At 41.2% G+C, this 26,494-nt stretch overlaps 1 protein-coding gene across 3 annotated transcripts in view; it reads left to right on the forward strand.

Annotated features, from left to right (window-relative positions):
• The window catches only part of CRYL1 (crystallin lambda 1), a 223,710-nt gene that overhangs the window by 182,695 nt on the left and 14,521 nt on the right, over nt 1-26,494 (forward strand). For all 3 annotated transcript variants that reach the window (XM_073613462.1, XM_073613463.1, XM_073613461.1), the window contains one exon: nt 12,115-12,221. In XM_073613462.1, coding sequence (XP_073469563.1) covers nt 12,115-12,221 — 107 coding nt within the window. The remainder of the gene's footprint in view (nt 1-12,114; nt 12,222-26,494) is intronic.

The raw sequence follows: 26,494 nt of genomic DNA on the forward strand, positions 1-26,494 counted from the left end.
CGGCGTAGCAGCGCTTTGCGGGCGGTTTTAACCCTTTTTTGGCCGCGAGCGGGGGTTATAACTGCCCGAATACCGCCGCTAAAACGACAGTAAAGCGGCGCTAAAAATAACGCCATTTTACCACCGACGCCTCCACCGCCCCAGTGTGAAAGGGGCCTAATTGTTTACTTGCTGATTTATATACTTGCAGCTGTACAATAATAGTAATTCTTTTTCTACATGGGGATTATAGGTGGAATATCATGGATACACATCCTGTGTAATGCATCTAACCTGTTTCTGAAAGGGTATATGTGTAATATGTGTATAATTATTTTTCTAAATGGGGTTTATGGGGGGGGGGGGGGAATATCATGGCTTCACATTCCAAGGAGCATATTTAACCTATTTCTAATAAAAATGTGTATAATTATTTCTCTATATGGGGATAATAGGTGGAGTATCATGGCTACACATTACAAGGAGAATATTAATAATACTTGTATAATTATTTTTCTGCATGGGGATTATTGGGGAGGGGGGGATATCACGGTTAAACATTCCAAGGAACATATTTAACCTGTTTCTGATAAAAATATGCATATAATATTTTTTATACATGGGGATGATGGGTGGAATATCATGGCTAAATGTGCCTAGGAACACAGTTGACCTATTTCTGATAAGAACATGGGTATAATTATTTTTCTACATGGGGAATATCATGGCTACACATTCCAAGGAGCATGTGTATCCTATTTCTGATAAAAATACGTGTATAATTATTTTTATACATGGGGATTATGTGTGGAATATCATTCCAAGGAACATTTTTAATCTATTTCTGATAGCAATATACATATAATTATTTTCCTACATGGGGATTATGGGTGGCATATAATGGCTACACATTTCCAAGGAGCATATTTAACTTATTTCTGATAAAAATATATGTATAATTATTTTTCTACATTGTGATTATGGGTGGACGATTATGGCTAAACAAGTCTAGGAACACTGTTGACTTGTTTCTCTTAAGAACATGGGTATAATTATTTTTCTATATGGGTATTATGGGGGGATATCATGGTTACACATTCCAAGGAACATATTTAACCTATTGCTGATAGGAAAATGCATATAATTATTTTTCCACATGGGGATTATAGGTGGAATAACATGGCTACACAGTCTAATGCCCTGTACACACGGTCGGACTTTGTTCGGACATTCCGACAACAAAATCCTAGGATTTTTTCCGATAGATGTTGGCTCAAACTTGTCATGCATACACACGGTCACACAAAGTTGTAAGAAAATCCAATCATTCTGAACGCGGTGACGTAAAACACGTACGTCGGGACTATAAACGGGCCAGTGGCCAATAGCTTTCATCTCTTTATTTATTCTGAGCATGCGTGGCACTTTGTCCGTCGGATTTGTGTACACACGATCGGAATTTCCGACAACGGATTTTGTTGTTGGAAAATTTTATAGCCTGCTCTAAAACTCTGTGTTTGTTGTAAAATCCGATGGAAAATGTGTGATGGAGCCTACACACGGTCGGAATTTCCGACAACAAGGTCCTATCACACATTTTCCGTCGGAAAATCCGACCGTGTGTACGGGGCATAAGAAGCATAGTTAACATTATTCTGATAAAAATATATGTATAATTATTTTTCTACGTGGGGATTATGGGTGGAATATCATGGATACACATCCTTTGTAATGCATTTGACCTGTTTCTGATAAGAATATGGGTATAATTATTTTTCTACATGGGGATTATGGAGGGGGAATATCATGGTTACACTTAACAAAGAACATTTTTAACCTCTTTCTGATAGGAATACGGGGATTATGGGTGGAATATCATGGCTACACATTCCAAAGAGCATATCTAGTCTATTTCTGTTAAAAATATATGTATAATTATTTTTCTACATGGTGATTATGGGTGGAATATCATGGCTAAACAAGCCTAGGAACACAGTTGACCTGTTTATGATAGGAACAGGGGTATAATTATTTGTCTACATGGGGATTATGGGGGGGGAATATCATGGTTACACATTCCAATAAACATATTTAACCTGTTTCTGATAAAAATATACATGTAATAATTTTTCTTCATAGGGATTATGGGTGGAATATCATGGCTAAACATGTCTAGGAACACAGTTGACCTGTTCCTGATAAGAACATGGCTATAATATTTTTTCTACATGGGGATTATGTGTGGAATATCATGTCTACGCTTTCCAAGAAGCATATTTAACTTATTTCTGATAAAAATATATGTATAATTATTTTTCTACATGGTGATTATGGGTGGAATATTATGGGTAAACCATCCTAGGAACACAGTTTACCTGTTTCTGATTAGAACATGGATATAATTATTTTTCTACATGGGGTTATGGGGGAAATATCATGGTTACACTTAAGGCTTCATGTACATGGGACATTTTTACAACCTCTCCTGAACGGTCTGTTTTGCCGCATTTAGCTGCGTTTAGTCACGTTTGGCGTCTGAAACGTGGAAATCTTTGGCATCTGAACCCTTTTTTTTGCTTTCAAAAAAACGCTGTTAAACGCAACTGCCTAAAAACTGCAATAAACAAGACTGTGTATATGGTCACATAGGATAACATTAAATGAGTTCAGGGGCAGTTGAAAAAAGCGTCCAACTGCCTCTGAACGTACGTTTAACAGTGTCCCGTGTACATGGGGCCTTGCAAGGAACATATGAACATATGTAACCTGTTTCTGAAAACATTATGGGTATAATTATTTTTCCACATGAGGATTATGGGGGAATATCATGACTAGAACAGGAGAACAGTTCGAGCTGAGCAAAAGTTTGGCCCGAACATCGCTTGTTAAAGGAGGCTTCCAGATTCTGATAAGCCCCCTGCCTGCAGTCCCCCTCAACCATCGCCCAGGGTGGTCAGGAAGAGACCCTTGTTCTCATCTGCCCTAAAGCACCCCCCATGTTGAGGGCACGTGGCCCCGCAAATCCCCCCCCCCCATCTTGACCTGAAGGGCAGCATGCTCAGGTAAGGATCTGGTATGGATTTTGGGGGGACCCCAGTGCCATTTTTTTTTCTTTTTGTTTTTTTTTTTTCATTCAGCTGATAGCGGACAAGCCCGCTGACAGCTGATGATTCATCCGTTGTCAAGGATGCAGAGGTCGGTTTACCAGCATCCTCCTTAGCAACCAGCTATGAACTATGCAGCATGCAGTACATTGTGGAGAGCTAGGGGGGCAAACATCCCGCGAAAACCAAACAAATTTGGGTGTTCGTCAAGCGGGTTAACTGTTCAGCCAACTTTCGTTCCTAGGCATGCTTAGCCATGATATTCCACTCATAATCCCCATATGGAAAAATAATTATACCCATATTCCTCACATAAACAGGTCAAATGCATTACAAAGGATGTGTATCCATGATATTCTATCCATAATCCCCATGTAGAAAATAATTATACACATATTTCTATGAGAAATAAGTTAAATATGCAAAAAGAAAAAGAAAAACTGCGCTGCAGAGCAAAAAAAGTCAAAGGTAAAAGCTGCACACAAAATACACCAATATCTGTGTATACCATGAAAAATAAAAAATAAATAAAGTGCGCTAATTATATGAAAACACACACATAGATGTGAATACATGTGGGTGGTAGTAAAAACCCCAATCTACTGAGAGCAAGTAAATGACTCCATGAGTGGTAGAAATATATAAGTGCAAAACATAAAAACTCAAAGAAGAAACAAAAAATGTGTACATGTGAAGTACAATGATATTAATAGCGTGAAAATCTGAAAATCAAACAAACTTAGTCCATGGGTTCAAACATAAAAAGTTCATCAGTGAAAAAAAGCTTCCATCCACTATACAGCTCAGCAGCAACTAATCCCCCTATGAGTGGATTGACAAAGGAGAGAGATGTGCAGGATGGTGCAAATCCACTGACGGTGACTCCAATAAGTGAGAAAGTGATAAAGGTGGACTCTTACCCTCCGTGTTGGACCCCCTCCTTGGCAGGGTCTATCAGGCATGCAGATTTTTGCCCTCTGCAGGGACCGTGTAATGAGAAGAGTTAAATATGCGCCTTGGAATGTGTAGCCATGATATTCCGCCCATAATCCCCATGTAGGAAAATTATAACCATGTTCTTATCAGAAACAGGTCAACTGTGTTCCTAGGCTTGTATAGCCATGATATTCCACCCATAATTACCTTGTAGAAAAATAATTATACATATATTGTTATAAAAAATAAGTTAAATATGCTCCTTGAAATGTGTAGCCATAATATTCCACCCATAATCCCTGTAGAAATATTATATGCATACTTTTTTTATCAGACATGGGTTAAATATGTTCCTTGGAATGTGTAACCATGATATTTCCCTATAATTCACATGTAGAAAAATAATTATATTCATGTTCCTATCAGAAACAAGTCAACTGTGTTCCTAGGCATGTATAGCCATGATATTCCACCCATAATCCCTGTGTGGAAAAATAATTATATGCATATTGCTATCAGAAATAGGTTAAATATGTTCCTTGGAAAGCGTAGCCATGATATTCCACCCATAATCCCCATGTAGAAAAAATATTATACCCATATCCCTTTTAGAAAGAGGTCAACTTTCTATGCATGTTTAGCCATGATATTCCACCCATAGTCACCACTTTCTATTGATGTTTAGCCATGATATTCCACCCATAATCACCATGTAAAAAAATAATTGTACATATATTTTTATCAGCTATAGATTAAATGTGCTCCTTGGAATGTGTAGCCAAAATTTCCCAAGTGGAAAAATAATTACAGTGTAGGCAGATTCCTATCAAAAATAGGTTAAATATGTTCCTAGGCATGTTTAGCCATGATATTCCACCCATAATCCCCATGTAGAAAAATAATTATACACAAATTTTTATCAGAAATAGGTTATATATGCTAGCATATAAAAAAGAAACCAAGTATTCCTACCAGGATTCAAAAGATGGCTACTTTTGCAACAGGAAATCTAAATCAAGTTGGTTCCATTAAAAATACAAAGTTTATTAAATACACTGATATCAATAGAGGCAAAGCCTCCCAAATTCAACAAAGTGCACTTAGTATGAAAGTGCAGACAACTTCACACATCATACTTCCTGGGTCCCATCCATAGGAGAGATAACCCGGAAAGAAATCGATGTATATAAACACACAGAAAGACAAGACATATACAATGCTACAAAAACAAATAAACAACCCCCCCCACAATAATGCACAGAAAGCCGGACACCAGCTTGATCATATTCACAGGAAAAATGCCAAGCGACAAAATCGCATAAAAGGTTGGAAAAGGTATTCACCCTTATCCAACAAGAAAAAATTATAAATCATGCAAGTTTCCTGTGAATAGCCCCCGGGGAAATAAAAAATCATATAAATATATAAAATGATACTGTAATCTTCCCCTAGATTAAATAAAGTTGGTATAGAATTATTGGGATAGATCTCACTGACTGAATGACTCTTAATTTTAGAGGCCTGCGCTAATCTCGATGCAGAAAGAAAATGTCCTTGAGTTGCCAGACAACATATCCTCAGGTGGTTTATCAAATATATTTTAACCCGGAACAATAAAAGGCAACATACGTGATCTCTTAACCCCTGAGAAAAGTCCTTCTGAATGATGATCAAATTATCATGATGAATGTGGGCACATTAGCCTGTTGCCGATATCGGCTCTGAGTGAGAAATAAAATACAATGTCCCGTAACCAAAAGTATATCCGCAGAGCGGCTAATGGGTCACAGACAAACAGAGGTGGATTCAATGACTTTAATATGTTGGTTTGGAAATCCCAAACGGGGATGATGTTAATTGTATTGCTGCTGAATAATCAAGTCAGGCAGTCTTTTCATCACTAGATGTCATCTTGTAATTCAGAAGAGGCAAGCAAGCAATTGAGTGTGTCAATACGTTACCACCCTGTTGGTTGTCATGGATACTAGGTCCCCTTCTCAGTCTAGTGCCGGGTCAGTCAGCTCTGTAACTTAGACCTCCAGGGCGGCTCTCATCTTTCATGGACGAGTTAGTCTCAAACGCTTGTTTGTTTGGAACACGCTACACGTGTTATTCTGATGGAGGTTAAGCAGGCGTCACCTATTCCGTCTCCAATCCCGTGGTTCACTCTGAACGGGAGCACAGTGTGGGCTGGTGTCACATGACCGCTGTGACGTCAACGCGTTTCACTAAATTGGTAGGCGTAGCTTCATCTGGAGTCCCTTATGTTTTATGCAGTTTAGTACGTCCCATTAAATACTACCAAAAGAAAGCGCTATTTGTTTAAAAATGATAACAATTTTGTTTGGGTACAGTGTTGCATGACCGCACAATTGTCATTCAAAGTGTGACAACGCTGAAGGCTGAAAATTGGCCTGGGCAGGAAGGGGGTTTTTGTGCCCAATAAGCAAGTGGTTAAAGAAGAATCCCACAGCTCCTTATGTTTCAATCGCAGGGTCTGACATGACCCAGTGCTTCTACTCTAGCAGTACACGACTGACACTCCAAGCAATTCCAGATTAATTTCTATTTTGCTCAGCATGCATGTGCTGTGTGCCAAGAGTTGTCAACATAAATTTTATCTGGAAGCACTGTGACATAGCCCTAGGCAATGGGATGCAAGAGTAGCACATTTTAGCTACTAAAGAAATGGGCCAGGTTTACAGTTCTGCTTCCCCAAATACCACTGTTGCCAAACTGGGTGGAGTCTGTTTTGTTAGTTATACTAAAATACGTTCTTTACTGCTTACTCCTGCAGTAGATAGAGTAATTAAAGTCCTTTAATGCACGTGCATTATTAAGTCATAATCTTCAAAATTCAGCATTAGCCTTGCTCCCCTCCGCCCTCTGTAAAAATGCATAGTATTTAATCACACCATAACTTATCTTAGTGTTGTATTTTATATGCTTGTATATTTTTTTAGAAGTGGGAGTCTTCCTCTTTTATAATGTATGAGTAAAACATGTTGTGGTAGCATGTGTAAAAGTGTATATCTCTCCTAAAGCTCCAAAAGTTGTTCTGATAAGCAGGATATGCATACAGAATTCGCAATTCATAAAGCATGGTCTATAGCAAATATATTATGCTTGTGATTTTTTTTTTTTTTTTAACCTGTTAGATGAGGGTCCACTATAAAAGTGCAGTATTCCTGGCAACCAATCAGATTCATTTTGTACTGATCTAAATTTTGTAAAAATTAATTGTGATTGGTTATAGTGGCTTGGTGGCCTTCAAATATATGTTTTTGCATATTGTACTCTTTTTTTGAATCGGGCCCTAAAACGTTTGTCTCTGTGCCATTTTTCTGGGATTCAGTTTTGTTCATTGTGAGCTGTTTTTAGTGAACTTGAAGTAGAGCATAGACACCTTAAAGCGGAGCTCCGGGCTCCTTCAGAAAAAAAGGTACAAATACTGTAGCTGCTGACTTTTAATATTAGGACACTTACCTGTCCAGAAATCCAGCGGTGTCTTCACTCCAGCCGATTTTTCAATCAGCTGTCGGGTGCTGCCGCCGCCATCTCCACTGAGGGAAACCTGCAGTGAAGCTTTGCAGCTTCACAGACAGTTCCCTACTGCGCATGTGGGAAGCGGGCTGTGCTTTGTGAGTGGCCCGGCAGCTGGGGAAGGAGGAGGAGGGCCAAACTTCCGTCTGAGAGATCAGCCGTGGTGAGATCAGTCGGAAGTGGGAGCGGGTACCTGTCAAAACCAGGTACCCCCTCCCGAATAGTGCCAAATGTGGCAGCGGAGGGGGTTGGGAGGGACACAAGCGGAGCTTCCCCTTTTTGGGTGGAGCTCCCCTTTAAAGTGTATGTATATGTAAAGTAATATCTGAGCTTGGTGAGTAAATAAATGATATTAAATAATGAAATGTGACCTGCAGCTGAACACTATAACCCAGATATTGGGCACCAAACAACAATACAAATAATAAAGTGCAGCACTAGGTTATGCACAAAATGACCCTATGAATGAATAACGTGTCAATAAAGTGCAAATGTGCAATTCAGTGCAATAAATGTGCAATAGTATACACAACCAAAAAAACATATGAAGCGCTGCAAATGTGCAATTCTATGCAGTTAATGTGAAATAAAACAAACAATAAAATTTATATAAGAAAATGCACAGACGTGCGTTAAAGTGGAATGTGAGTGCATAAAAAACAGAGCTGATATCAAAAAGTTCATATATAGCTGAAAGCCAATGAAATTGATCTCAAGTGCAATATGGAGCATAGACCAAGTGCTTGACCATCCATTGATGAAATACTCCAGCGTCTCCCACCGGAAGAGTCTGTGCACATCACATGGTAGCCAGACATATATTGTCACTTCCTGCCATTGTTGCTAAAGCGGGGAAAAAAACTCAAAATAGTGTAGAATGTCTCTTTAAGGTGTTTTATTGGTAAAAAAGCTGCAATTCTGCATACATAAGAGACCGGAAAAAATTCTCCAATTCGAGTGAACACAAAGTAGTTCCTTGCAAGTAAAAAATCCATACAAATTTTACAGTATGGATTATGGAGAAAAAAAATGCCTGAAGCCAAAAACAGCAGCTGTAAAAATATTCAGTGCATGAAGCCTAAACTTTAACAAAACTTTGTAATATGAGGACAAACCCAAACAATTTATTTAATTATCAAATTTGGCACCCCTTGTACTATGTAGTGTACGTTAGAGCAAATTTCTTTCCTGTTGATTCGGGAATCCCTTTTTCCGGGCAATTGTCTTCTCCCAGCGGGGGGCAGGTGGGGGAAGACAGTGATTATCGCTAGTGGCTATAGCGATAATCGCAAGAGAATCTGGCAGACTGGTTGTACCCAGATCGATAGATCGATCAACTTGGCACATTCAGCCTGCCCATTAACAGTATGAATCTCGGCTGGTTCCCACTGAACCGGTCCAGATTCAAACCATGTATGGCCTTCCTAAAGGAGATCGTACAATCAGATTGTTGTCAGAAACCATGAATCAGACTGAGACAGAAGTACAGTTAAATCACACTTGTTTAATAATAATAAAAAGGTAAATGGAGTAAATGTAGTCAAAACATAGCCAGAGTTCAGGAACATGAACAGATAGTCAGACAAGCCAAAACATCAGGGAGCCAGAGATAAGCGTAGTAGAACAGCAAGCAGGATCTTGAGCCATAAGGAATGTCAGCCAAGCAAGTCTTTAACAGGAACACAGGAGAGCGTCTCCAGAGATGTGACCAAGGCGAAGGCAGAGATCATCTGGGCTGGACAGCTTAAGTAGGCAGGACTGATGAGCAGGATATCATCAACAGGTCACTGTGGAAAGAAAGGAGCTGGCAATTAGCCGACAGCTGAGCGGCCAGCTTTGAGAAGGAAGGGCTGAGCTCAGCCCTGACAATTATATAGTGTATGGCCAGCCTTAAAGAGAATCATTAATATGAGCCAGGCTGCCATAAGGTTTCCTGCTCACAGTCTCAGTGTTGCTCTGAGATCGCAAAGCTCCACCCAACGAATTTCATTATTAATGACATCATCATGGTACCCCCTGAAGGGAGATGAAGGGTCCACATAGAGTGCACCCAAGAGGGCAGGTGAAGGGTCCCCACGGAGAGCACTTCTTAAGCATAAATGTGCACAAAGGATTTTGACTATGTCTAAACGTTACACCAATTTATTGAGCACTTTGAACTTTTTGATGGGCAATTCTTGTTTGGTGCCCAATATCTGGGTTATAGTGTTCAGCTGCAGGTCACATTTCATTATTTAATACCATTTATCTTTTACTCACTAAGCGCAGATATTACTTTACATATACATACGCTTTAAAACGGAGCTCCACCCAAAAAGGGGAAGGTCCGCTTGTGTCCTTCCCAAACCCCCCCCTTCGCTGCCGCATTTGGCACTATTCAGGAGGGGGGAGCATGTACCTGGTTCTGTGGAGTGAGGGTATGTGCCTTTCCTCCAATCAGCTGTCAAGCAGCGTAAGCCAAGAATCCACTCCTACTGCAGAATGAGGAAGTAAAAATTCTAACACGATGTAAGAATTCTAAAGAATATAGCAAGCTGATGACAGCAGATATACATGTAAAACTTGTTTGTTAAATCTCTGTGTATCATCTGAGGCTGTTCACTTCACTGGGTATAGGAGAGGGTTTCCATCCACTTTTAAAATAAACTGTCACCAGCCTATAATAAACTTGGAAGTCATCCTCATCTAAAATGGCCACCGTGCACCTCCTGTTCCAGGATGTATTTTTTAGCTTCTTCACTCTCACATGGTTTTTTACCTGGCTTTGCCTTCAGTTCAGAACATAGCAAAATAGGAAACTCCTGCATATCCTTAGAGACCTGGTTAAAAGGTGAATTGGACTAAATCCTAAAGACAAACTAAAGGGGACATTGAGAGCAGCGAAATGATGAGAAAGAAACCTGAGAAATGAATAGACCGTAAGGCTGCAGCCCAGGGAAAGAAGAATCTGTTCTTTATTGTAACAAGGGCAGTTGTACAATAACATCTAATAGTTTCACCCGATAGCATTGTGAACAGATTCCACAGCTGATGTCTCCTGCGATCTTCCCAGAACTTCTCAGTCATATGGAAATTGATGCAGATGGCCTACACATTTAGGCTTTATTTTTCTGCCAGAACTTCCTAAACTTGCCTTTGAGATTAGGGGATGCCCTCTGAATCCCCTCAGTAGGACACAGCTTAAATAAACCTAATTGGGTAAATTCTGAAAAAGAGGCTGCAGTGGTTATAAACAATGCAATAAGCCCCTTTGAGAGCAAGGATTCTCTATGAAAAGAGTGAACTGTGGTCTCTTTGCTCCCTTCCAGGTATTTGATAGTCTCCCTCCAAATGTCTTTACTCCTGTCAGCAGCTGCAAATGCTTTGATGTACAGATGTCCTAAAATGTGTCTAGGTCGGTGTTGTATAATCCATAAGGCAACTAAGCAGACGCCTCGGGCCTAGTGGATGTCCAGGAGGCCCAGCTAAAACCTTCATATGCCTGCAGTAAACCAGGGTGACAGAGCAATTGATCAAAGCTGTGCACCAGGCTGTCACTGCACAATAGAGGATGCTCTTGTTGGCAGTTGGAGACTTTTCATGCAAAGATTTGTTGGACTACACAACACCCCCTCCCTATGTTGAGGAGAAGGGTAGTTATTCTTTAGATCTGATACACTTCCTGTCCTAAAGGTGCCCTAGGTTGACAATGTTGCTTTTTCATAGATACAGTATAGTATCTCCCTAGTATAGAAAATTAGCTATTTACAGGATAAGCAGGAGAAATTAAAGGAAAACAGCCTAAACATAAGAAAATGTATGAAGCCCACCACATCTAAAGGACTGGTACACTGCAATGTATGCAATTGGTGTTCTTTAGTTTAGATACACTTAGAAACACTAATGCAGAACAAGATGGAGCTCAGATTTTAAGTTATTTATCATCTCGGTAATCATCTTGTTTACACTTGCTTTGCTCCCTGATGAGCGATCAGACAGTGATCAGACATTTGACTGGTGGTGAGGAGGTGTTGTATCACCTTCTCCCTGCCTGTTTTAGCCCCTTAAATGCTGAACTACCACACCATAACCGCATTGGTTGTGTGCCGTTTGTAGCAGTTTTAGCGTAGCAGCCCTTCACTTGAATGGGTTGCGGGGGGGATGAGGTATAATTCTCATTTCTCCAGCATACTCATATTGTCATCAAACTTTTCTGAAGAGATCACAATAAATTTGAAAAAAAATGGGTAAGGGAAGGAGGGGATTGCAAAGACTTTCCTTTTTTTGTTGTCCTAATAATCTACGGTAAGTGAATATTGTCACCCAAGGACAAATGTATTACAGGCATGACCACCAGGTGAAAATAGAAATAAAAAGCTCCAGTAAGCTGCAATATAAACATTTGTTTTTTTGGTTTAGATACACTTTAATATGCTGCTTTGAAACATGGTGGATCACATATCCACAATTTTCTGTTCCTAAATATAGTTATTTATTTACCCCTAAAATTGTGTTTTCTTTTCATATAATGGTTTCTGATCCTTTTGTCTTTATACCTTTATTGTTGCTTCAGGGTTCAAGAGTTACTGTGAGCGCTATGGAGAAGGCATCCAGCGGGTACTGGCAACTTTTGGACCAGTACCAAATTTTTCTGGCGATGTTGCAGAAAAAATTGACCAGGTATGTGGATGCTCTTAATTTCTATTCTCTAAAATATTATTGATATACAGTATATGTATATATTATTGCTTTTGATTATGTTTTGAGTGTGGAAGGGTTAAAGACTCTACCAGCTATTTATTGTTAAGATTCCAAGTAAAATAGATTGTAGCTGAAGCTCAGACTAATGCACATTGCTGTGAGTGCCCTGCCTGGACTTTGTTTCCTTGGATTGCTGTATTTAGCCACTTCAGCCCCGTAAGGATTTACCCCCTTCCTGACCAGAGCATTTTTTGCGATTCGGCAATGCGTCGTTTTAGCTGACAATTGTGCGGTCGTGTGACGTTGTACCCAAACAAAATTGACGTCCTTTTTTTTTCCCCACAAATAGAGCTTTCTTTTGGTGGTATTTGATCACCTCTGCGGTTTTTATTTTTTGCGCTATAAACAAAAAAAGCGACAATTTTGAAAAAAAAGCAATATTTTTTATTTTTTGCTATAATAAATACCCCCAAAAAATATATAAAAAGCAAATTTCTTCCACAGTTTAGGCCGATGTGTATTCTTCTACATATTTTTGGTATGTTGATTGGTTTGCGCAAAAGTTATATTGTCTACAAAATAGGGGATAGATTTATGGCATTTTTATTATTAATTTTTTTTTTTTACTAGTAATGGCTAGCGATCTGCGATTTTTATCGTGACTGCGACATTGAGGTGGAAAGATTGGACACTTTTGACACTATTTTGGGACCATTGACTTTTTTTTTTACAGCGATCAGAGCTAAAAATAGCCACTGATTACTGTATAAATGTCACTGGCAGAGAAGGGGTTAAACACTAGGGGGCGATCAAGGAGTTAAGTGTGTTCCCTCAGTGTGTTCTAACTGTCAGGGTGGTGGGCTCACTACAACATGAGAGAGATCACTGCTCCCAATGACAAGGAGCAGTAGATCCCTGTCATGTTGCTAGGCAGAACAGGGAAATGCCTTGTTTACATAGGCATCTCCCCGTTCTGCCTCTCCTCACCGCAATCGCAGACCGCCGGCGAACATCGAGTTTGCGGGACCTGCGGGTTCACTCCCGTGGCACGCCCGCTAGGCAGGAATTTTAAAGGAACATACTGGTACGCCCTTTTGCCTGCCCTTGCCATTCTGCTGACGTAAATCAGCTTGCGGCAGTCAGCATTTGGTTAATGATTTACTGCTGTCTATATCCCTATTTGGGAAATGTCTTATTTTACTTTGACAGGTATCAGAACCGGAAGTGAAGTTAAATCTTCGCCCTTCCTGTCAGTTTGATGGATGTCAAACTCAACAGGATGTCAGGGGAAATCCTCCCCCACCCCCCACCCCCAACAGGAACACAGTAAAAATAAGTTTTCTAATAGTGTGGGGAATGATTAATAACTTTGTCACTTTATTTGCAGTGTGTGTTCACTTAAAGTGGAAGTCCACCCTAATACTTAAATTCTCCCCTGCAATCATTAATGTGAGCTAAGTTCAGCCATTGATGACAAAACGCGTAGGGAGAAGTGAATACATTTTATTGAACATACTACACTATAATCAGTAGTAAGTGATCTTCTATTCCGCAGTATAGCCCTCCCCTGCAAACCTTTCCTGTAGCAGTAAATCCTGTATCTGGTGATTTATATACCCCTGTGCCTACTGGGCATGTGCTGATTCAGCAAGTTACATGTACGTGATCTATGATGTTGCCGGGGAAGGGGCCAGAGTGGGCCGCACATAATAATTAATAATACAAATATGACACTGTTGTCTCTAGGTCCAAAAGTCCATCAACGTTTTGTAGGAGGTACAAGCTCCTGGTAAAGACCAATATTAAACCCAACTATGAAAAATCCTGATAAGAACTCAGCAAGCCTCCTGACATTCCACTTGTTATACGTGAAATATAAAGAATGAAGACAGAGTGAATAAGTCTGCTGTGACCATTTAAATATAGCATATACACGTTATTAATACAGATTCTTTAAAACACACCATGGTGAAATTAAAATCCCTCAACTATATCGACTAGATATGCAAAAATCATAATCTTCTATAAATACATACAAATTAAGAAGCGGTATATGCATGCAATATATTTTTTTAGAGTCTGTGTAATAACGTGTGCACACTACTGTTTATTTCAATGGTCCCAGCAGTCTCATCCTCCCTTTCTTCTTTCTTTATATTTCATGTATTATGAGTAGAATGTTAGAGATTTTTTTTTAACTGTAATCAGGCTTATCCGTAGTTGGGTTACATAACCGTTAACCCCACGCCTGCTGGAGAAGGAGCCCAGTGAGAGCTGAACCCCATAGCTGCCGGACATCTATACGATGTAACCAGCAAGCTCTACGGATGCACCCACTAGTTACTCAACAGCTGTCATCTAACAAGGAGCGTAAGGAAATGTTTCTTCTGATCCTCTCCTCCTGACACGCTCCTCCACATCACAAGTGCTAGATGGATCTTTGTTGCAGCTCTAGCACTTGTGGAGATTGAGCACCGGGGGAACAGCAGGGGGAGAGGACCCAATGAAACATTCTTTCCTCCCCCTGTGAAATGACAGCTGTCAAGTAACCAGTGGGAGATGTCTGGCAACTGTGGGGTTCGGCTTCCACTGGGCTTCTTCTCCAGCAGGCGTGGGGTTAACTGTTATGTGAGATCTCCTTCCGCAGACAGAAAGCTTGCATATTCCCATGTTGTGCAATGTGTGATGGCATAGTGGACCCCCGCACCCTTGGGACCCATTTGCATTGCACATACTGCACCCATGGATGATACACCATTGCCAAGATCACGGTTGCAACTGTTAATGAAGATCTGCTTGCACAGGATGTACAGGGTTAATTATGGAAAGACAGCTGCCCAGTCCCCTAATAAACTATGTAGGATTTTTCCTAGCTGAAAGGTCCACAATAAAGCATCTAAAAAAGGTAAGCTGCAATGTAATAATTACATTATGCTATGTGAATGGGGACCTGTAACAAATATAAAGTGGGTGTTATCCCAATTTAGAAATGCTGTACATTTGTGGTTATTAAAGGGGAGTTCCGCCTGCAAAAAAAAAAAAAAGTCAGCAGCTACAAATAATGCTGACTTTTAAAATAAGGACACTTACCTGTACAGGGTGCCCCCAATGTCCTCACCTGAAGCCGATCTGTCCATCGGCTCCGGGTGGAAGCGCCGGCATCTTAAGCAAGGGGATCAGGAAGTGAAGCCTTGCGGCTTCACAGCCTGTCTCCCTACTGCACATGCGCGAGTCACGCTGCATGTTCTGACTGGTCCCTACTGGATTCTGTGACCTGTGTGTCTCCCAGAAGACAGTGGGGGGGAAATGGAGGAGGGGCCGGACAGGCGGCGATCTTTTGCCGGAAGTGGGAGCAAGTACCTGGATTAGACAAGTATCTGCTCCCCCCTCCCCTCTGAAAGGTGCCAAATTTGTCACCAGAGGGTGGAGGAACCGGATCAGCGGAAGTTCCATTTCTGGGTGGAATTCCGCTTTAAGGAAGAGTCCAGGCAACTGCACCGTGGGTGTGGTTAGCAAAGTGGACTTGCATGAGTAAGTTTTAACTAACAAACATCTGCAGATGCATAGAAACAAAATATTTTTACAATAGAACTCTGCCAGAAACTTAAAGTAGAACTATAGGCAAAACCTTTTTCTTTCATTTAGCATAGAATAAAGGAATGTTATAACTGTCAGTTTTTTTTCGCCATCTGTGACCAGTTGGGGAGATTTCACTTCACTTCCTGTCTCTTAGCTAAAAGTGAGAGGAAATCTCTCCAAAGTGATGGAATTCCTGGTTATCACTAGGATCTCCAGAACTAGTGTCCCCATTGAAAGTTATCAAGATATCCCTCTGTTACTGTTCTGTGGACAGCCCACACATTTTCTTATCCTTTCACTTTCGAAGAGAACAGTAAACATGACAAATAGAGAGGGTGTATCTCCCTAATGGTGCCACTGACCGTAATAAAAACCTTATTAGTTTTCAAATCCCTCTTCACTGTATTCAAAACGATTTTTTTCTTTCAGTTATACTTTCAATGCTCCTGTTATTGACCACATGTTGAATATAAAATTCTGGGAGAAATTGCAGCAGGCATGCAAGCTTAAATGAGTTGTAAAGTCAGAAGGTTTTTTTTAATCTTAATGCATTCTATTCATTAAGCTTAAAAGCCTTCTGTGTGCAGCAGCCCCCCTAATACCTACCTGAGCCTCATCTCTGTCCAGTGATGTCCACGAGTGTCTTGGCTGTCTGCCACTCTCCCTCCTAAATGGCTGAGACACAGCAGAGGCGCCATTGGCTCCCGCTGCTGTCAATCAGTCAGGAGAGAGAGGGGACAGGGCCAGGCCACAGCTCCGTGTCTGAGTGGACACGGAGCTGTGACTCGGCTCGGGTGCCCCCATAACAAGCTGCACTCGACAGGAGGGAGGGATATAGCATATCTCGCTACATTTCCTCCACTCCTTATTATGTAACACTACGCACTGCACCACATGGGACAAATGTGTCGTCCTTTTCACCCCTAGCGTCAGATGTATGGTTGGTGCCAGCTGACTAAGTCATGTACCACAAAAAACAGCAGATGCCCTAATTAAAGTCTACTGTCTCTATAGTGAATTCTTTCTGTAAAATGTCGATGCTCCCATGCCATACCTTGGTGGGCCCGCTTGTTTATTTGAACCCATGTATGTATAAATAAATAAATACATACATTAAAAAAAAAAAGCTGCTGGATCATCTTGTTTATGAGTTGACTTTTCTTCGCCAGTTCAGTGCTCCAGGTATTTTGACAAGCCTATTGGTTTTCATTTTTTTACAGTGCACAACAGTTCATCTGTAGCTGCAGTACTTGCAGGTACAACATGATGTTCTGCCAACATGTCTTCATGGGTAAAAAGTGTAGAAATGAAATGTAAGATGGGAGCTGCCTAAAACTCATTAGAAAGACACTAACCCCATTTTTAACGACACATACAACAAATTCCTACCTAAATCTGGCTTAGTCATTTCCTTTCATCTCAAATGACTCCCCGCTTCCTAGCACTATAGACACTTTTTATTGGTGCAACAAGAGCTTTTGGGGTACCCTACCCTATCCCACCATTCCCCACTCCCTTTCCTTCTTTTCTGGAACTTCCCCCCTTCCCTTTCGCTCTTATTTTTCTTCTACCCCCTTTCTAATCTCCCTAAGCACCCGATGCTCTCTCCTCCCTAATGCTAGCTGTGGCCGATAACTTTTTACTTTCCTTCCCCTTCTTTTGCTAACTCATTTTTTCTCCGGGATGACATTTTACTCTTTTTTTTGTTTTTTGTTTTTTTACTCCTTTTTATAACCCCTAATGTCATCATCTCATCTCATCGGGATGGGCCTTCCCGTGGATGGGTTTCCTAGGCTTCAGTGCTGTTCGTATGGCCATGGATCATTAAGTGTAATATTACTTCAACTACCCTGATGTTGGTTTTCTCATTCTTGTTAACATTTACGTGTCCCAATGCAGCAAGACCATCTTCCATTCTCCGTTAAATAGTTGTAGCCAATTAAGCACTAAGGTCGTACGTTATTGTTACGAGTTTGTATCTGTTGCCCTTTATTAACCACGTGCCGACCAGCCACCGCAGTTGTACTGCGGCAGAATGACACAGCTGGGTGAAACGACGTTATGTAACGTCGCTTCGCCCTGTGGCCACTAGGGAGCGCGTGCGCACTCGCCCCCCAAGCCGACGCGAGTTCCCGGCGGTCTCAATTATCACCGGGCTCCTGCGATCGCTCGGGGCACACAGAGAACCCAAGAACTGTGTGTGTAAACACACAGTTTCCAGTTCTCAGATTGTCTGTTCATACAAAGTATGAACAGCGATCTGTTAGTTTCCCTGCACAGTCCACATCCCCCTTCAGTTAGAACACACATTAACCCCTTCACTGCCCCCTAGTGTTAACCCCCTCACTGCCAGTGACATTTTTACAGTAATCAATGCATTTTTAATCGCACTGATTGCTGTATTAATGCCAAGGGTCCCTGAAATGTGTCAAAATTGTCCGACGTGTCCACCATAATGTCACAGTCATGATAAAAATTGCTGTTTGCTGCCATTACTAGTAAAAAAAAATATTAATAAAAATGCCATATAGCTATACCCTATTTTGTAGATGCTATAACTTTTGCGCAAACCAATCAATATATACGCTTATTGCGATTTTTTTTTTTACCAAAAATATGTAGAAGAATACGTATCGGCCTAAACTGAGGGATAAAAAAAATTTTTATATATATTTTTGGGGGATATTTATTATAGCAAAAAGTAAAAAATAATGCGTTTTTCAAAATTGTCGCTCTTCTTTTGTTTATAGCGCAAAAAATAAAAACCACAGAGGTGATCAAATACCACCAAAAGAAAGCTCTATTTGTCAGGAAAAAAAAAGGTTGATTTTGTTTGGGAGCCACGTCGCACGACCGCACAATTGTCAGTTAAAGCGACGCAGTGCCGAATCGCAAAAAGTGCTCTGGTCTTTGGCCAGCCAAATGGTCCGGGGCTTAAGTGGTTAAGGGTAGAGATTTTGTACAAATGTTTATTGGTATGTACTCTTCATTTGCACTGTAGGTGTAAAAAATTCCTTTTGGTAAAACTTCAATAAAAACCAAATTAAATAAACACACTAACGTTGGCACCTCTAATGCTGCGTACAGACGATCGGACATTCCGACAACAAAATCCTGGATTTATTTCCGACGGATGTTGGCTCAAACTTGTCTTGCATACACACGGTCGCACAAATATTGTCGAAAATTCCGAACGCCAAGAACGCGGTGACGTACAACACGTACGAAGAGCCGAGAAAAATGAAGTTCAATAGCCAGTGCGGCTCTTCTGCTTGATTCCGAGCATGCGTGGAATTTTGTGCGTCAGAATTGTGTACACACGATCGGAATTTACGACAATGGATTTTGTTGTCAAAAAATTTGAGATCCAGCTCTCAAATTTTTGTTGTTGGAAATTCCGACGACAAATGTCCGATGGAGCCTAAACACGGTCAGAATTTCCGAGAACAAGCTCACATCGAACATTTGTTGTCGGAAATTCAGACTGTGTGTATGCGGCATTACAGTGCCGATGTCAAGAGAACCGAAAGTGATTGCACACGAGGTTGGCAATGAAAATTTAAACCTCCCCAAGGCTGAAAAAAAAATTGTTTTATCTAGAATTTCCAGCTCATCTTGTTTAACCCAAGAGATGACACCCCCCCCCCCCCCCCCCCAACCATATATAACAGGAGGTAAAGGAAAACATACCCTGACCTACATTTCTTCAGTGAAACCAGAAATAACTGGAAGTTCTGCAAAAAGACATGCATGCAGAGTTTGGGATCTCCAGACATTCAACAGCAATTTTATTGTACAGTAAAAGTATTTAAAACCTCTGAGTGTTTCTAAAGGGATAAAGAAATTGCTTTATTAAAGTTAAAAAAAAAAACAAGGTTGCTGTTTTAGACCTCCCCTTTTAATTGCCCGTCTGTGATGCTGACCCATTTGCTTCAAAACTAAATTCAAACACCTTCGCAGAAAAGGACTTCAGAGTTAAATACTTTTCTGATTTGCATGCCTGTTTCAGGTTGAAGCCAGTAGATTAGCATAGCAGTCACCTTTTAAAAGAAGTCATCAGTGGCAGCCCCTTTAGTTCCCTTATGACAGGAGGAACTTCACTTTGCCAGTCAACATTGATTCATTTTAATCCTCATGTTAGGGAAGAATAGCATATTTACTTGTTTTAAACATTTTTTTTACATTTCTTCAGTTACTTCCTGGTTTCTTGCCTAGGCAAATGATGTCATACATCCCAGGAGTCTTCTGGAGGGGAGGAGAGGCTGAGGGGTTTTCTCAGCTAAACACACTCTCCTGCATGCATGCCTGAGCTAAGGGCAGATGGTTTCCAGGAAGTAAATGCTACATTAGTTGTTTGCCCATACTCATGATGGCCATGGCCAAAAATGCTAGGGGGTTGTTATTCAAAGTGATTTCTCAACAAAATAAAGGCTAGAGAAAAGGGTGGAAGTGGGAATTTGCTTTGAATATCAACAATGAATTAAAGGGGTTGTTAAGGCAGAGCACACAAGCACTGCCAGCCCCACTGCTAGTATAACCTGTAATATATACTGCTTGCCTTTTTGTAAAATTCTTCTTCTAAGTACCTTATTTCTTCTCTTCGATCAGCAGTCACATCACCGCCCGTTGCTCTCTCCCTCGCTGTATGTACTAGAAAGGGAGGGGCCGAGATCTCCCTCTGACATCTGCTGGGCGGTCACGTGACCTCCCTCCCTAGTGTATACATTGGAGGAAGAGCGTGATGGGCGGTCACATTGTTAGGTTCAACTTTTAAACAAGTTGCTTAAGTTTATATTGCTTTGCCAAATTATTGCTTCTATAAGAATAATGACACGGAGTCAGGTATGTCTGTATCACAGTTCTGAGCAAAAAAAGGACTGCTCCCTTTACTTCTTTTATAGGCAGTTCCAAAAGCAGTAATCTTATCGGCATTACCAAATGAGGTTAAGGTACAAAGAGTTTCTCATCAGCGAACATGTAATGATTATTCAGCAGTTCCAAATTCCATCTAGATACAGATTGATAGAACAATTGATACGTACATAGGTAAGAAAGGAGCACAAACAATTTAAATAGAACAATTGATACGTACACAGCTAAGAAAGGAGCATAAACAATTTAAATAGAACAATTGATACGTACACAGGTAAGAAAAAAACAGAAACAATTAAAGTGGAACTCTAAGTCATTATTTCAACCCTATCAATTTCCCCCTTTGACATCATCCTCTCCTTCCCCCTGGGTCCTCATGAATAAGTTCTAGTCAGTTTTTCCCCAGAGTCCTTTCCCTGACCGCGAGTTGTCAGAGGGGTAGAACCCATCCCCCTAGGTATTACCAACATCTTAAAATTCAAGAAGAGGAGTTTTATAGGAGTAGGGTGATGTCAATACACATTTATCAGTATACCCTGTCTATTCTCCTAATTTTCCTATTTATTTTCCTGTATACACATATATTCGTGATTGTAAGTGATATTAATATTAGAATAATAATTACCATTGGACTTAACAACCAGTGAAAGGTATTGGTTGCTGTAGAAGACATTCCACTAAATATATCCCACCAATGTGGTGCAGTATCCTGTTGTATCTGTGAGGAAAGATGCACTAGTCTACCTTTGTCAATAATAATTTGCTACTTTAGGATCATCTATAGCCCATTCGAAAGTTGTTGTTTCCTCTACTTCAAGTACATTAATACCAGGAGTCCATGCATATATTTGTAAAACAACAATCTTCAACAAAAAATCTGTAAGTAGATATTTCATCATGTTGTTTTCTCGGGTTGTTTCTTGCAATGTGATGCGTGTATCCAGGTAGGTTTTCCTTCCAGCTTTACTGAGGTGGCTGTGGTCAAGAGTACTTGGTAAGGACCTTCAAACCTGGGTTCCAATGTCTTTCTGGTGTGTTTCTTCACATATACATAATCCCCTGGTAGCAGAGTATGTGTACCTGTTATTGAATTAGGGTCTGGAAGAGAAGAATACACACTTTTGTGGATCTTAGTTAGACGTTGTTGTAATTGTATCACATATGCAGTCAAACTATCACATTGCAATTGCATACTCTGTGGAAAGTATAAACCCAATCTAGGTGCATTCCCAAAAAGTATCTCATATGGGGATAATCCTGTCTTTCCTGTTGGAGTGTACCTTATAGAGAACAAAGCCAAAGGCAGGCATTCTGGCCAAGGCTTGTTTAACTCTTGCATGGCTTTTTGTATTTTTAACTTTATTGTCCCATTTACTCTCTCCACTGATCCTGAACTCTGTGGGTGGTAAGGGGTGTGAAAACTTTGTTGAACCCCTAACATGGTCATCACATTCTGCATGATTTCTCCTGTAAAGTGTGTCCCCCTATCTGATTCTATGGTTTCAGGAAGACCAAACCTAGGTATTAACTCAGTAATCAGTTTCTTAGCTGTGGCTTTAGCTGTAGCCGATTTTACTGGATAACTTTCGGGCCAACCTGAGAATAAATCGATACACACGAGGACAAATTCAAAGGGGCCGCTCTTAGGCATTTGTATGTAATCAATTTGCAGTCTCTGGAAGGGGTATTGGGCCCGGACCTGGTGTTTTCGTGGGGTTTTTACTCTCTGTCCTGGGTTATTCAGGAGACAGATTTGGCAGGCTGCACAGTAGTTTCTTGCAGTGCTACTGAATCCAGGGGCGAGCCATCCTTGGTTTACAATCCTATACATGGAATTGGAACTGACGTGTGTGGGTAGGTGAACTGCCGCTGCCATTGCTGGGTACAGAGAGGCAGGCAGGCATATTTTGCCTCCTTCCCTCCATACATTGTCAAGGTCTGGTGCTGCTCCCATACTGACCCACTTATCTTTCTCGCTCTCCCCTGCTTGCTCCTGTAATTTACTCAGCTGCTGCCATGTTGGTTCTGGGATACTCACCTCTACCGCTGCTAAGGTCTCAGGGCTTCCTTCCCCTAGAGCTGCCTGTTTTGCAGTCAAATCTGCAAATGCATTTCCTTTTGCCTCAATTGTTTTTGCGCTCGTGTGTGCCGCTATCTTCATAATGGCTACTCGTTTAACCTTTTGAAGATTGTTCAGGACTCTCTTAATCCCTTCTCCATGTTTTACAGGTGTACCTGCTGCTGTCAGATAACCTCTAGCCCTCCATATGTGGCCATAATCGTGCGCTACACCATAAGCGTAGGCAGAGTCAGTGTAAATATTCCCTTCTCGTTCTTTTAAGTATTCTAGGGCTTGTTCTAAAGCTTTTAATTCTGCTTCCTGTGCTGACATGTGGGCTGGTAAGGCCTGTGCTTCAATTACCTGCGTATCAGTCACTACAGCATACCCTGTGTGATATTTACCCTTGTCATCAGCAAACCTACTACCATCTATATACAAGGTGTGCTCAGCATTTAAAATTGGTGTATCTGTAACATGTGGAAATCCCATTGTCTCCTGTTCCATGAGCTGAAAACAATCGTGCTGATCTACTTCTTTAAACAAAAGAGTGTCAGTGTCCTCATTTCTTTTCTCACTAGTACTATTAGTACTATCATTCCCCCTTGCCAAATCTGGTGACTGAAGAGGCAAAAAGGTGGCCAAATTTAAGGTTGTACAGCGCTGAAAAGTAACATTTGGAGGTAAGAGTAAAGTACACTGTAATCTTAATTGCCTAGCCATTGAAATGTGTTTGGGCTGTACCTGAGACAAGATTGCATGTATGTCATGTGTGGTATGCACTACGACTGGATTGTCTAGAACAATCTCTGATGACTTATCTATGATAATTGACACTGCAGCTACCGCCCGTACACAAGACGGTGAACCTCTAGATACTGGATCTAATGCTGCTGAAAAGTAAGCGACTGGTCTTTGTTTTACATGTGCCTGTGTCAGAACACCTGTGGCGTGTCCAGTGATCTCAGCAATGTACAGATTAAATATCTTGGTGTAATCTGGTATACCAATAGCCAGGGCAGAAATCAACAACTTTTTCAAAGTGATAAACGACTCATAAGCTACTTCTGTAAGCACATACGGTACAATTTTCAAACAATCGTATAATGGCTGCATCAAAGCGCTAGCATGTGGTATCCACTGTCTACAATATGACACGATACCTAAAAACATACGCAATTGTTTGAAATTCCGTGGGGGTAACATTCCCTTTATCACTTGAACCCTCTCCTCAGTGAGATGTCTCGTACCCTGTGATATACAATGTCCCAAAAAGATAACTTTTTCCTGACACACTTGTAACTTTTTCTTATTAACCTTGCAACCTTTTTCTGCCAAAAATCGCAACAAATTAAGGGTGGTGGCCAAACAAGTTTCTTTGTCAGGGCAGCATAACAATAAATCATCCACATATTGTAACAATACACAGGAATCTGGTGGTACCCATTCTCCCAACACCGTTTGCAATGCTTGCGAATACAAGGTAGGTGAATGCGCCATACCCTGAGGTAGGCGTGTCCAGGTTAGTTGCCGATTTTTTATTGAAAATGCGAACCAAAGTTGGCATTCTTCAGCAAGCGGGACAGAAAAGAAAGCATTCGCTATATCTATAACCGTAAAGTACATACTGGTTGATGGTATTTGTGACAGTAATGTATGTGGATTGGGTACTAAAGGTGTCATCGGGGCTAGTATTTTGTTGACCGCTCTAAGGTCTTGGACCATTCTATACTTAACCGGACTACCGGCTACTGATTTCTTTTTAACCGGGTACAAGGGAGTGTTTGCCGGTGATTTTACCTCTTTTAGAACTCCACTTTTTAAGAAGGATTGGACCTGCATTTCTATGGCCGTCTCTTGGGGTGCACTAAGTGGATACTGCTTTTGTTGGGGAAGCACTGCTCCTGGAATCAGCTGTAGGGTAACCGGAGGTATGGGCAAAAGTCCAACATCAGCTGGATGTTTTTCCCATAGTTCTCCTGGAAGGGACGACAAAATCTGATCTAAGTCTGAAGGAGGTGTGCCGGACAATTCCGATTCCTCCTCTAGGTATTGTATCAGGTTACACATCTCCATGTGTTCTTGATTATCCCCTATAGCTAAGGTGACAGTGCCATCTGGGTGATAGGTAATGTTAGCTCCTATTTTCTGCAAAATGTCAGCTCTTAACAAATTAGTGGGGGCTCCTCTGGATACCAGAAAGCGTGAAAGGAACATGTGGTTTCCTACTTTAACTTTCAGAGGTTTTGTAAGCGGGGCGTCGGCTAAAATGCCATCATATCCAGTTATTAGTAAAGTGTCAGGTGATTTTTGGCCAGGGAGTAGTTCAGAGTCAGAAAGTAACGAGCGTGAAGCTCCTGTATCGACTAAACAAGAGATTTTCTTATTACCAACCGTTATATTTGTCTTAAGCATTGTTGTTTTGGATTTTTCTAAAACCGGGGTGAGTCATGCTCGTGGACCATCTCCCTGCTGCCTGATATGACTATTTTTGTTGTCCCTGGGCTGGTTCCTTCTCTGATTAACTGGAGAATCAACACCTTCCTCTCCTTCATCCCTTATTCTTTTCTTACAGTTGCGTCTGATGTGACCAATCTTGTTACAGTAGTGACAGGTAAGGGGTTTGCGAAAGGAACCTCTACCTTGCTCTTGGGGACCCCCGAGTGCGTTGATAGCATGAGATTTCCTCCCTTTGGTTTCTGCTAAGTCCGCCTCTATGCCTTGCGCTTTTTGTAACAACGTCCCTCTATCTCTAGTTGCCCTCCACTCTGGTGTGCAGGCTTTCAGTCTCTCACTTATCTGTGGAATTAATCCCTCCATAAATTGTCTATTGAAGGCTCGGATTGTGACTGGCAGGGCCAAGTCCAATCCCTCATCTGCCATCATACTTTCCATAGATAAGTAAAATTCCGATACAGTCTGTCCTGGCATTTGCTTCATGGGTGATATGGACCCCCTCTCCTGTTGTTTTGCCTGACAAAAAGCTTCTAATCTAGCAATAAAAGGGGCCCTTGAGTCTATATGTCTGACATGTCCTGTCTCTAAATTGCCATCCCCATCAACTTGTCCTGCAGGTCTGTGTGGACCTATTTCTGTCATAAACTGGTTAAACAGGGTCAGAGTCATTTTGTGTCTGCATAGATCCTCCCCATCCTGCCAGGTCGCTTCATGTGTATTCATTAACTGTGTCACAAATCTACAAAAAGCAGCTGGCTTTGCTACCGGGTCTGGGGCGCTCTGTATTAATGCCATAAGGGTGTCTGCCGACCATGGTGCCCAAGTCCTTATTTGCATTCTACGAGTGACAGTAGGCGGGGCATTTGGATGGGCTGCTTGTCCAAATTCTGGATGGTTTACCTGAACAATGCGTGTATCAGTGCGTACGGGAGCTACAGTTTCTGGATGAGGTTTTTGTGCCCCACAATGCACACATTCTACTGCCCATTCTGGGTTTTGTGCTCCACAATCCTGACAAACCCATCCTCTCCCCTCAAGTACCGGATATATCTTGTGTGGTTTGCGTTCTACGTCAGTGTATGGGGGTGGGATGGCTGAGCTGGGAGCCTCGACATTTTTTGTTCTTCTATCTTTCATATCCCAACCATCACAATCTGGATTATACTTCCACCCCTCTTCTTTCGCTCTATTTGAGACCTTAATTAAGCATTGAACCTGACGCATCCATTGCTTCTCTAACACCTCTCCTTGTCTGTCCCTTTTTATTTCACTCCATACATCCGGG

Source organism: Aquarana catesbeiana, linkage group LG02, assembly GCF_042186555.1.
Source record: "Aquarana catesbeiana isolate 2022-GZ linkage group LG02, ASM4218655v1, whole genome shotgun sequence".
Taxonomy (NCBI): Eukaryota; Metazoa; Chordata; class Amphibia; order Anura; family Ranidae; genus Aquarana; species Aquarana catesbeiana.